This window comes from Pseudophryne corroboree, chromosome 4 (genome assembly GCF_028390025.1).
Source record: "Pseudophryne corroboree isolate aPseCor3 chromosome 4, aPseCor3.hap2, whole genome shotgun sequence".
Taxonomy (NCBI): domain Eukaryota; kingdom Metazoa; phylum Chordata; class Amphibia; order Anura; family Myobatrachidae; genus Pseudophryne; species Pseudophryne corroboree.
In genome coordinates this window covers 901,227,724-901,239,754 of record NC_086447.1, presented here as the reverse complement: position 1 = coordinate 901,239,754, position 12,031 = coordinate 901,227,724, and the positions used below count along the sequence as shown (strand labels likewise).

At 49.5% G+C, this 12,031-nt stretch overlaps 1 protein-coding gene across 2 annotated transcripts in view; it reads left to right on the top strand.

Moving 5' to 3' along the window:
• TRMT61B (tRNA methyltransferase 61B) overlaps positions 1-12,031 on the top strand; it is a 70,253-nt gene that overhangs the window by 25,172 nt on the left and 33,050 nt on the right. For both annotated transcript variants that reach the window (XM_063918908.1, XM_063918909.1), the window contains exon 2: positions 1,451-1,553. In XM_063918908.1, the coding sequence (XP_063774978.1) occupies positions 1,451-1,553 (103 nt within the window). The remainder of the gene's footprint in view (positions 1-1,450; positions 1,554-12,031) is intronic.

Here is a 12,031-nt window from a genome sequence, read left to right as displayed (position 1 = left end):
TGCAGGGTCCATGCGTGTTTCCAGACTTACCGCGGCTGTGTTTGACGGCATGGAAGTTGAGCGCCAGATCTTAGCTCGTAAGGGTATTCCTGGGGAAGTCATTCCCACTCTCATTAAGGCTAGGAAGGAGGTTACGGCGAAACATTATCACCGTATTTGGAGAAAGTATGTTTCCTGGTGTGAGACCAAAATGGCTCCTGCGGAAGAGTTTCACTTGGGTCGTTTTCTCCATTTTTTGCAGGCAGGTGTAGATGCAGGCCTAAAATTAGGCTCCATCAAAGTACAGATCTCAGCTTTGTCTATTTTCTTTCAAAAGGAATTAGCTGTCCTCCCAGAGGTTCAGACTTTTGTGAAAGGAGTAATGCATATCGGTGGTCATTCCGAGTTGTTCGCTCTGTAATTTTCTTCGCATCGCAGCGATTTTCCGCTAATTGCCAAGTAAATTTGCTATGCAGTAAGGAATTTTACTCACGGCATTACGAGGTTTTTTTCTTCGTTCTGGTGATCGTAATGTGATTGACAGGAAATGGGTGTTACTGGGCGGAAACAGGCCGTTTTATGGGCGTGTGGGAAAAAACGCTACCATTTCCGGAAAAAACGCAGGAGTGGCCGGAGAAACGGAGGAGTGTCTGGGCGAACGCTGAGAGTGTTTGTGACGTCAAACCAGGAACGACAAGCACTGAACTGATCGCAGATGCCGAGTAAGTCTGAAGCTACTCAGAAACTGCTACGAGGTGTGTAATCGCAATATTGCGAATACATCGTTCGCAATTTTAAGATGCTAAGATTCACTCCCAGTAGGCGGCGGCTTAGCGTGAGCAACTCTGCTAAAATCGCCTTGCGAGCGAACAACTCGGAATGACCTCCAATGTGTGTAGAATTTTGAGGGGGGGAAATTAATTTATTCCAGTTTGGAATAAGGCTGTAACATAACAAAATGTGGAAAAAGTGAAGCGCTGTGAATACTTTCCGAATGCACTGTGTATGTGTTTAAATCAACGTACATGCGGAGTCCATGGTTTGCCGGTCTTTTGCGTTCTTTCAATACATGAATATAACCTACATACTTTGTGATAATGGATATTGCTATATTTTTATCCATTAATTGAGTCCCAAACATGGTCCTGCAAGCATCCTAACGGTCCAGGTTTTAAGAATAACCGTGCTTAGGCACAGGTGACTTATATAGTACTTCAGTCAATTTGACTTAAACTTATCTGTGCTCAACCTTGGATATCCTGAGAACCTGCACTGTTTGTGTTGCGGACGTACACAAGCTTTAATATACAGTATGTACAGTATGCTGTTCCTTGGTTTAGAATCATTGTACTATTGTTTCCTGACCTTTTGAATTTGACATTATGTCCATAGATGACCATTTATGTATACAGTGTGTTGTGTCATGTGCTGCCATTAAACCCCCACTAATCTTGTTAATCTCCCTCATTAGGATATTGCAGCAATGCTGATGATGATGGACCTCAGTCCTGGGGATGTAGTATTAGAGGCCGGATCAGGGTCTGGAGCGTTGAGTCTGTTTTTATCACGTGCCGGTAAGTGCATCATTAATTGTAGGTAGGATTGAGGGTGGCGAAGGGAAGACGTTTCCTAAAACAACCATACCAGTTTAAGATGTTTGATTCTACCAGAAATAAAAGTTGGTCCCAACTCTCCTACTAGTGTTTTTAAAAAAATGTTATTTAAATCCCGTCCTCCCTAGTGTTTTGGTGGCGATTGGCATTGATAGACACAGCGCAAGGCTAGAAAATAGACCTTGCTCCTGATTGGATGTCCGTTGTGTTCTTTCTGTCATTTCAAGAACTGTATTGTATCCCACAATCTGGCTTTGGATCATTCTGGTGCTCACCAGCAAAACTGTGGCAGGGCATGCTGGGATGTTTAGTTCCACAGCAGCTAGCATGTCAATGAAGAATGAAATGTTTAAAATATATTTCTCTCCACACCAAGTTTTCTCTAACGTCCTAGTGGATGCTGGGGACTCCGTAAGGACCATGGGGAATAGACGGACTCCGCAGGAGACTGGGCACTCTAAAGAAAGATTTAGTACTATCTGGTGTGCACTGGCCCCTCCCTCTATGCCCCTCCTCCAGACCTCAGTTAGAATCTGTGCCCGGACAGAGCTGGGTGCTTTTAGTGAGCTCTCCTGAGCTTGCTAATAAGAAAGTATTTTAGTTAGGTTTTTTATTTTCAGAGAGCTTCTGCTGGCAACAGACTCTCTGCTACGTGGGACTGAGGGGAGAGAAGCAAACCTACTAACTGCGGCTAGGTTGCGCTTCTTAGGCTACTGGACACCATTAGCTCTAGAGGGATCGAACACAGGACCTGACCTTGTCGTCCGTTCCCGGAGCCGCGCCGCCGCCCCCCTCGCAGAGCCAGAAGACAGAAGCCGGCAGAAGCAGAGAAGACATCGAAATCGGCGGCAGAAGACTCCTGTCTTCACATGAGGTAGCGCACAGCACTGCAGCTGTGCGCCATTGCGCCCACACTAACCCACACACTCCGGTCACTGTAGGGTGCTGGGCGCAGGGGGGGGCGCCCTGGGCAGCAATTGATACCTCCTGGCGAAAGCTGCATATATACAGTTGGACACTGTTATATGCATGAGCCCCCGCCATTAATTTTACACAAAATCGTGGGACAGAAGCCCGCCGCTGAGGGGGCGGGGCCTTCTTCCTCAGCACTCACCAGCGCCATTTTCCTTCCACAGCTCCGCTGAGAGGAAGCTCCCCAGGCTCTCCCCTGCAGAATCACGGTAGAAGGGTAAAAAAGAGAGGGGGGGGCACATAAATTTAGGCGCATTAATCATAATACAGCAGCTACTGGGTAAACACTAAGTTACTGTGTGATTCCTGGGTCATATAGCGCTGGGGTGTGTGCTGGCATACTCTCTCTCTGTCTCTCCAAACAGCCTTGTGGGGATCCTGTCCTCATTTAGAGCTTCCCCTGTGTGTGTGGTGTGTCGGTACACGTGTGTCGACATGTTTGACGAAGAGGGCTATGTGGAGGCAGAGCAAGTGCAGTTGAATGACGTGTCGCCGCCGACGGTGCCGACACCTGATTGGATGGATATGTGGAAGGTGTTAAATGATAATGTAAACTCCTTACATAAAAGGTTGGATAATGCTGATACCTTGGGCCAGTCAGGGTCTCAACCCGTGCCTGATCCTACAGCGCAGAAACCCTCAGGGTCTCAAAAGCGCCCACTATCCAAAATGGTTGACACAGATGCCGACACGGATTCTGACTCCAGTGTCGACGACGATGATGCAAAATTGCAACCGAAAATGACAAAAGCTATCCGCTACAGGATTATAGCGATGAAGGATGTTTTACACATATCAGAGGTAAACCCTGTCCCTGACAAGAGGGTTTATATGTATGGGGAGAAAAAGCAAGAGGTGACTTTTCCCCCTTCACATGAGTTAAATGAGTTATGTGAAAGAGCGTGGGATTCCCCTGATAAGAAAGTCCTGATTTCCAAAAGGTTACTTATGGCGTACCCTTTCCCGCCAGAGGACAGAATTTTTTATTTTCAGTGAGTCCTGCTGGCAACAGGCTCACTGCATCGTGGGACTAAGGGGAGAAGAAGCGAACTCACCTGCGTGCAGAGTGGATTGGGCTTCTTAGGCTACTGGACATTAGCTCCAGAGGGACGATCACAGGTACAGCCTGGATGGGTCACCGGAGCCGCGCCGCCGTCCCCCTTACAGAGCCAGAAGAGACGAAGAGGTCCGGTGAAATCGGCGGCAGAAGACATCCTGTCTTCAGACTAAGGTAGCGCACAGCACCGCAGCTGTGCGCCATTGCTCTCAGCACACTTCACACTCCGGTCACTGAGGGTGCAGGGCGCTGGGGGGGAGCGCCCTGAGACGCAATATAACAGTATATACCTTAGGTGGCAAAAAGAATACATCACATATAGCTCCTGGGCTATATGGATGTATTTTAACCCCTGCCATTTTTACACAAAAAAGCGGGAGATAAGGACGTCGTGAAGGGGCGGAGCCTATCTCCTCAGCACACAAGCGCCATTTTCCCTCACAGCTCCGCTGGAAGGACGGCTCCCTGACTCTCCCCTGCAGTCCTGCTTCAGAATCAGGGTAAAAAAGAGAAGGGGGGGGCATTTTTGGCAGCAAATAACGATAATAACAGCAGCTATAAGGGAATAACACTTATAAGGTTATCCCTGTATATATATAGCGCTGGGTGTGTGCTGGCAGACTCTCCCTCTGTCTCTCCAAAGGGCTAAGTGGGGTCCTGTCCTCTATCAGAGCATTCCCGGTGTGTGTGCAGAATTCTGTGAATCCTCCCCTAGGGTAGATAAAGCTCTCACACGCTTATCTAAGAAGGTGGCCCTGCCGTCACAGGATACGGCCGCCCTAAAGGATCCTGCAGATAGAAAGCAGGAAAGTATCCTGAAATCTGTTTATACACATTCAGGGACTCTACTGAGGCCGGCAATTGCGTCGGCGTGGATGTGTAGTGCTGTAGCAGCGTGGACAGATAATCTGTCTGAGGAAATGGATACCTTGGACAGGGATACCATTATGCTGACCCTGGGGCATATAAAAGACACTGTCCTATATATGAGGGATGCCCAGAGGGACATTTGCCTACTGGGCTCTAGAATTAATGCAATGTCAATTTCTGCCAGGAGGGTCCTGTGGACTCGGCAGTGGACAGGTGATGCCGACTCCAAAAAACACATGGAGGTGTTACCTTACAAGGGTGAGGAATTGTTTGGGGACGGTCTCTCGGACCTGGTTTCCACAGCTACTGCTGGGAAGTCAAACTTTTTGCCATATATTCCCTCACAACCTAAGAATGCACCGTATTACCAAATGCAGTCCTTTCGCGCACAAAGAAGCAAGAAGGTCAGAGGTGCTTCCTTTCTTGCTAGAGGCAGGGGTAGAGGAAAAAAGCTGCACCTTACAGCTAGTTCCCAGGAACAGAAGTCCTCCCCGGCTTCCACTAAATCCATCGCATGACGCTGGGGCTCCACGGGTGGAGCCAGGAGCGGTGGGGGCGCGTCTCCGACATTTCAGCCACCAGTGGGTTCGCTCACGGGTGGATCCCTGGGCTATACAGATTGTGTCTCAGGGATACAAGCTGGAATTCGAGGTGATGCCCCCTCAACGTTACCTAAAATCGGCCCTGCCAGCTTCCCCCATAGAAAGGGAAGTAGTGGTAGCGGCGATTCACAAGCTATTTCTCCAGCAGGTGGTGGTAAAGGTTCCCCTTCTTCAACAGGGAAAGGGATACTATTCCACAATGTTTGTGGTACCGAAACCGGACGGTTCGGTTAGACCTATATTAAATTTAAAGTCCCTGAACATTTATCTGAAAAGATTCAAGTTCAAAATGGAATCGCTCAGAGCGGTCATTGCAAGCCTGGAAGAGGGGGATTTTATGGTGTCTGGACATCAAGGATGCTTACTTGCATGTCCCCATTTATCCGCCTCATCAGGAGTACCTCAGATTTGTGGTACAGGACTGTCATTACCAATTCCAGACGTTGCCGTTTGGGCTCTCCACGGCACCGAGAATATTTACCAAGGTAATGGCAGAAATGATGGTGATCCTGAGAAAGCAAGGAGTCACAGTTATCCCATACTTGGACGATCTCCTCATAAAGGCGAGGTCCAGGGAGCAGTTGCAGATCAGCGTAGCGCACTCTCAGGAAGTGTTGCAACAGCATGGCTGGATTCTGAATATCCCAAAGTCGCAGCTGATTCCTACGACGCGTCTGCCCTTTCTGGGCATGATTCTGGACACAGACCAGAAGAAGGTGTTTCTCCCGGAGGAGAAGGCTCAAGAGCTCGTGACTCTAGTCAGAGACCTCTTAAAACCGAAACAGGTGTCGGTGCATCGCTGCACGCGAGTCCTGGGAAAGATGGTGGCATCGTACGAAGCCATTCCCTTCGGCAGGTTCCATGCGAGTATCTTTCAGTGGGATCTGTTGGACAAATGGTCCGGATCGCATCTTCAGATGCATCGGCTGATCACCCTGTCCCCCAGGGCCAGGGTGTCTCTTCTGTGGTGGCTCGAGAGTGCTCACCTTCTCGAGGGCCGCAGGTTCGGCATACAGGACTGGGTCCTGGTGACCACGGATGCGAGCCTCCCGAGGGTGGGGGGGCAGTCACTCAGGGAAGAAACTTCCAAGGGTTGTGGTCAAGTCAGGAGGCTTGTCTGCACATAAATATCCTGGAACTAAGGGCCATTTTCAACGCCCTGAGTCAAGCGGAGCTCCTGCTTCGCAACCAACCGGTGCTGATTCAGTCAGACAACATCACCGCGGTGGCTCATGTAAACCGCCAGGGCGGCACAAGAAGCAGAGTCGCGATGGCGGAAGCCACCAGGATTCTTCGGTGGGCGGAGAATCACGTGCAAGCACTGTCAGCAGTGTTCATTCCGGGGATGGACAACTGGGAAGCAGACTTCCTCAGCAGGCACGACCTTCACCCGGGAGAGTGGGGACTTCATCACGAAGTCTTCACTCAGATTACAAATCGATGGGAACTGCCACAGGTAGGCATGATGGCGTCCCATCTCAACAAAAAGCTACAAAGGTATTGCGCCAGGTCAAGGGACCCTCAGGCGATAGCTGTGGACACCCTGGTAACACCGTGGGTGTTCCAGTCGGTCTATGTGTTTCCTCCTCTTCCTCTCATACCCAAGGTGCTGAGAATCGTAAGAAGAAGAGGAGTGAGAACAATACTCATTGTTCCGGATTGGCCAAGAAGGACTTGGTACCCGGAACTGCAAGACATGCTCACAGAGGACCCATGGCCTCTGCCTCTCAGGCAGGACCTGTTGCAACAGGGGCCCTGCCTGTTCCAAGACTTACCGCGGCTGCATTTGACGGCATGGCGGTTGAACGCCGGATCCTAGCGGAAAAAGGCATTCCGGAGGAAGTTATTCCTACGCTGATAAAGGCTAGGAAGGACGTGACAGCAAAACATTATCACCGCATATGGCGAAAATATGTTGCTTGGTGTGAGGCCAGGAAGGCCCCTACAGAGGAATTCCAACTGGGCAGATTTCTGCACTTTCTACAGTCTGGAGTGACTATGGGCTTGAAGTTGGGATCCATAAAGGTCCAGATTTCGGCCCTATCCATTTTCTTTCAAAAGGAACTGGCTTCTCTTCCTGAATTTCAGACGTTTGTTAAGGGAGTGCTGCATATTCAGCCCCCTTTTGTGCCACCAGTGGCACGTTGGGATCTCAACGTGGTGTTGGGTTTCCTGAAATCCCACTGGTTTGAGCCACTTAAGACCGTGGAGCTGAAGTATCTCACATGGAAAGTGGTCATGCTATTGGCCTTAGCTTCGGCTAGGCGTGTGTCAGAATTGGCGGCTTTGTCGTGTAAAAGCCCCTATCTGGTTTTCCATGTGGACAGGGCAGAATTACGGACTCGTCCCCATTTTCTGCCAAAGGTGGTGTCATCTTTTCATTTGAACCAACCTATTGTAGTGCCTGCGGCTACTTGTGACTTGGAGGATTCCAGGTTACTAGATGTAGTCAGGGCTTTGAAGATTTATGTAGCCAGAACGGCTGGAGTCAGGAAAACTGACTCGCTGTTTATCCTGTATGCCCCCAACAAGTTGGGTGCTCCTGCTTCAAAGCAAACCGTTGCCCGCTGGATCTGTAACACGATTCAGCAGCCTCATTCTGCGGCTGGATTGCCGCATCCAAAATCAGTGAAAGCCCATTCCACAAGGAAGGTGGGCTCTTCTTGGGCGGCTGCCCGAGGGGTCTCGGCATTACAGCTTTGCCGAGCTGCTACTTGGTCGGGTTCAAACACATTTGGAAAATTCTACAAGTTTGATACCCTGGCTGAGGAGGACCTTGAGTTTGCCCATTCGGTGCTGCAGAGTCATCCGCACTCTCCCGCCCGTTTGGGAGATTTGGTATAATCCCCATGGTCCTTATGGAGTCCCCAGCATCCACTAGGACGTTAGAGAAAATAAGATTTTACTCACCGGTAAATCTATTTCTCGTAGTCCGTAGTGGATGCTGGGCGCCCGTCCCTAGTGCGGACTTTCTGCAATACGTGTATATAGTTATTGCTTAATAATGGGTTATGTTATTATTATGCACACCAGTGCCAGCAGGAATGTACTGGTGTCTGAACGGTGAGGGATGCAAAACAAATGAACTCACAGGCAGACTGGGGAATATGACATTACATACACAGAAGGTGATAGGGTAACAAAATAAACACACAGTGAATAGAGAAGCCCAAAGGCTAAGAAACTGGGTGTCTCCCTAGTATTAGGAATGCTCAGATAGAAAGAAGCGAGATGTAGTGATTTAATACGTAGAGAACCCGAAATGCTGTTGCTAAGGGCAACAGCAAAACCCTAAAGGGTTACCAACGGGTGTGGCAGTAAACTCCTTGGTCAGAGATGGAATAATAGACACAAGGAGAGTCTCCACAATCCTAGTCCTCACTTGCAGTGCACTAGTTCAGCTTACTGCCACTAAACTGACACCTGAACACCTTGCACAGTGAGAAAGGATTTTGGCAGGCAAGTCTGAGAATACAGCCGCAAACTTGCTAGGTTCACAGAGTAGCAAAAGAACCCCAGCAGGTTAAACGACTGACTCCAGTCTTACTGCTAGGTCTGGATTGGCAGAGTGTAATACCAAATCCCAAGGCCTATTTGCAGTAAGCAACAAACAAGTACAAAATTTACACAGTACTAGCTAGCTTTCAGGAACTGACTAACCAACAAAGATTCAGCAGCATCTGCCTAACCTGAGAAGAGGGTTTATATAGCAGGTGCTGTCCACGCCCCACTCAGACCTCACAGACTGTGAGCACAAAAACCAGCACCGGATCCCCTGCCGTGCACAGAGCCTGTAACCACTGCACAGCAAAAGACCCGAACCGGAGTATCAGCTACGCTCAGGTTACTCCGCTAGCACTTGTCTCCCGGTTGTCATGACGACGTGGCAGCACAGAGCAGGAGACCCTAACAGTACCCCCCCTCTGACGAGGGGTCAAGGAACCCCTACCACCGGGTTTATCGGGGAACTGCGAGAAGAAAGAGCGTAACAGTCTGGGGGCATGAAGATCACAACTGCGCACCCACGACCGCTCCTCCGGGCCATACCCCTTCCAGTGCACCAAAAATGACAGCCGACCCCGAACCATCTTGGAGTCAAGAATCCTTTCAACAACAAACTCCCTCTGGCCACGTATCAGAAGAGGGGAAGGTCTTCCACTGGAAGAAGGATTACTAATCGCCCGTTTTAAAAGGGAACAATGAAATGTTTTATTGATACCCAAAGAACGGGGTAGATCTAACTGAAATGCCACCGGATTGATAACCCTAGTGATCTTATAAGGACCGATGAACCGGGGGCCTAACTTATGAGATGGCTGTCTCAACTTCAAATTCTTGGTAGACAACCAGACGAAGTCTCCTAATTTGAAGCTGCAGGGTCTTTTCCGCTTATCAAAAACCCTTTTGGTCACTAATGACACAGACACAAGGGCTTTCTTCACTTTCCTCCAAATACCTCTAAGGACCGAAACCACAGAGGAACCACCAGGCGTGGAATCCAGGGGGTCAAAAGAATTGGCCTTAGGATGATGCCCATACACACAAAGGAAGGGAGAGATCCCTGTAGCAGAGTGAGCTGCGTTGTTATAGGCAAACTCCGCCATGGACAGATGAGCCACCCAGTCAGTCTGACACTTGGAGACATAACACCTGAGGAACTGCTCCAAGGACTGGTTCACCCTTTCAGTCTGCCCATTAGACTGCGGATGGTAGCCTGACGACAAGCTGACAGAAATCTGGAGATCGGAACAAAATGCCCTCCAGAATTTGGCCACAAACTGGGATCCGCGGTCAGAGACCACATCAAGTGGCAACCCGTGGAGGCGCACAACATGCAGCATAAATAATTCAGACAGGCGTCTGGCCGATGGCAGCCCAACCAATGGAACGAAGTGCGCCATCTTCGAAAACCTGTCAACGACAACCCAGATGGCTGTCATCCCCGAGGATTTGGGCAAGTCCACCACAAAATCCATTGAAATGTGGGTCCATGGCTTAGATGGAATAGAGAGTGGATGTAATGGGCCAACAGGAACCCCTCTAGGAGTCTTATTTCGGGCACAGATGTCACATGCCCGAACCCACTGATCCACATCCCTAGCCACCGAGGGCCACCACACCGCCCTAGATAGCAACTCCCGAGTTCTGGCAATACCCGGGTGACCTGCCGACTTCTTGGCATGGAATTCCAGGAACACTCGCTGTCTTAACCTAGGAGGCACAAACAAAAGACCTACCGGAAGGTCTGGAGGAGCCTGCTCCTGTGCTCTAAGGACTAATGACAAGAGGTCCTGGGTAATGCCCACTTTAATACATGATGGGGACACAATGGGCAATGGCTCCTCGGTGGTCTCCTAAATTGGAGCAAAACTCAGCGAGAGCGCATCAGCCTTGATGTTTTTTGACCCAGGGCGATATGTTATCAAAAAATTAAAGCGAGCGAAAAACAAAGCCCATCGTGCCTGCCTGGCATTGAGGCGCTTCGCTGACTCTAAATATGCCAAATTCTTATGGTCGGTGAGAATTGAGACCACAAACTTAGCCCCCTCAAGCCAGTGTCTCCACTCCTCGAGTGCATCCTTAATAGCCAACAATTCCCGGTTACCCACGTCATAATTCATCTCGGCAGGCGAAAATTTACGGGAAAAGTAAGCACAGGGATGAAGGCGATTATCAGACACCCCCATCTGAGAGAGCACTGCCCCAATACCCATCTCAGAGGCATCCACCTCCACCACAAAAGGACGCTCTGGATCTGGGTGTCGCAGCACCTTGGCCGAGACAAATGCCCTTTTGAGACGGGCAAAAGCCGCTTTGGCCTCACAAGACCAGTGAGCAACATCCGCCCCTTTCTTAGTGAGTGCCACCAAGGGCGCCACTATAGACGAAAATCCAGCGATAAATCGTCTATAAAAATTCGCAAAGCCCAGAAAACGCTGAAGCGCCTTCAAACTAGTGGGCTGCACCCAATCCAGGACTGCCTGTACCTTGGAACCCTCCATTTGGAAACCTTCTGGGGAGATAATATATCCTAGAAATGCGATTTGCTGAACTTCAAATTCGCACTTCTCCAGCTTCGCCCCAAGCCGGTGGTCTCTGAGTTTCTGGAGGACTAAGCGTACATGCTTCCGATGTTCCTCCAGGGAATGGGAGAAGATTAGGATGTCATCTAAGTATACAACTAAGAATCTATCCAAATATTCCCTGAGCACATCGTTCATGAAGTCCTGGAAGACTGCCGGGGCATTACAGAGCCCAAAAGGCATCACCAAATATTCATAATGCCCTGAGTGGGTATTAAAGGCAGTCTTCCATTCATCCCCCTCTCTTATTCGGATTAGATTGTACGCACCGCGTAGGTCAATCTTAGAAAAAATGGTGGAAGTACGAAGCTGGTCAAACAAGACCGAAATGAGAGGCAGTGGGTATGAGTTTTTAATCGTGATACGGTTCAATTCCCTGAAGTCGATGCAGGGTCGCAACGAACCTTCCTTTTTACCCACGAAGAAGAACCCCGACCCAACTGGAGACTGTGAAGGTCTGATAAATCCCTTAGCCAAGTTCTCCTGAATGTACTCTGCCATAGCCTGAGTCTCAGGACGTGACAGGGAGTACAACCTGCTCTTGGGAAGCTTAGCATTCGGCAACAAATCAATGGCACAGTCATAGGGGCGATGGGGAGGTAGTACCTCTGCAACTCTTTTGGAGAACACGTCTGCAAAATCTGCATAACATCCTGGCAATCCTGGCAAACTTAGCTGCGAAAGCCTGACTGGAAGGCTCAAGCAACTCCTGAAACAATCAGTACCCCAACTAAGAATCTCCCCAGAGACCCAGTCAAATTGAGGATTGTGGGCCCTTAACCAGGGTAACCCCAACACCAATGGGGCAAAAGTACAGACAGTCACATAAAAGGACAATTTTTCAGAGTGTGTGGC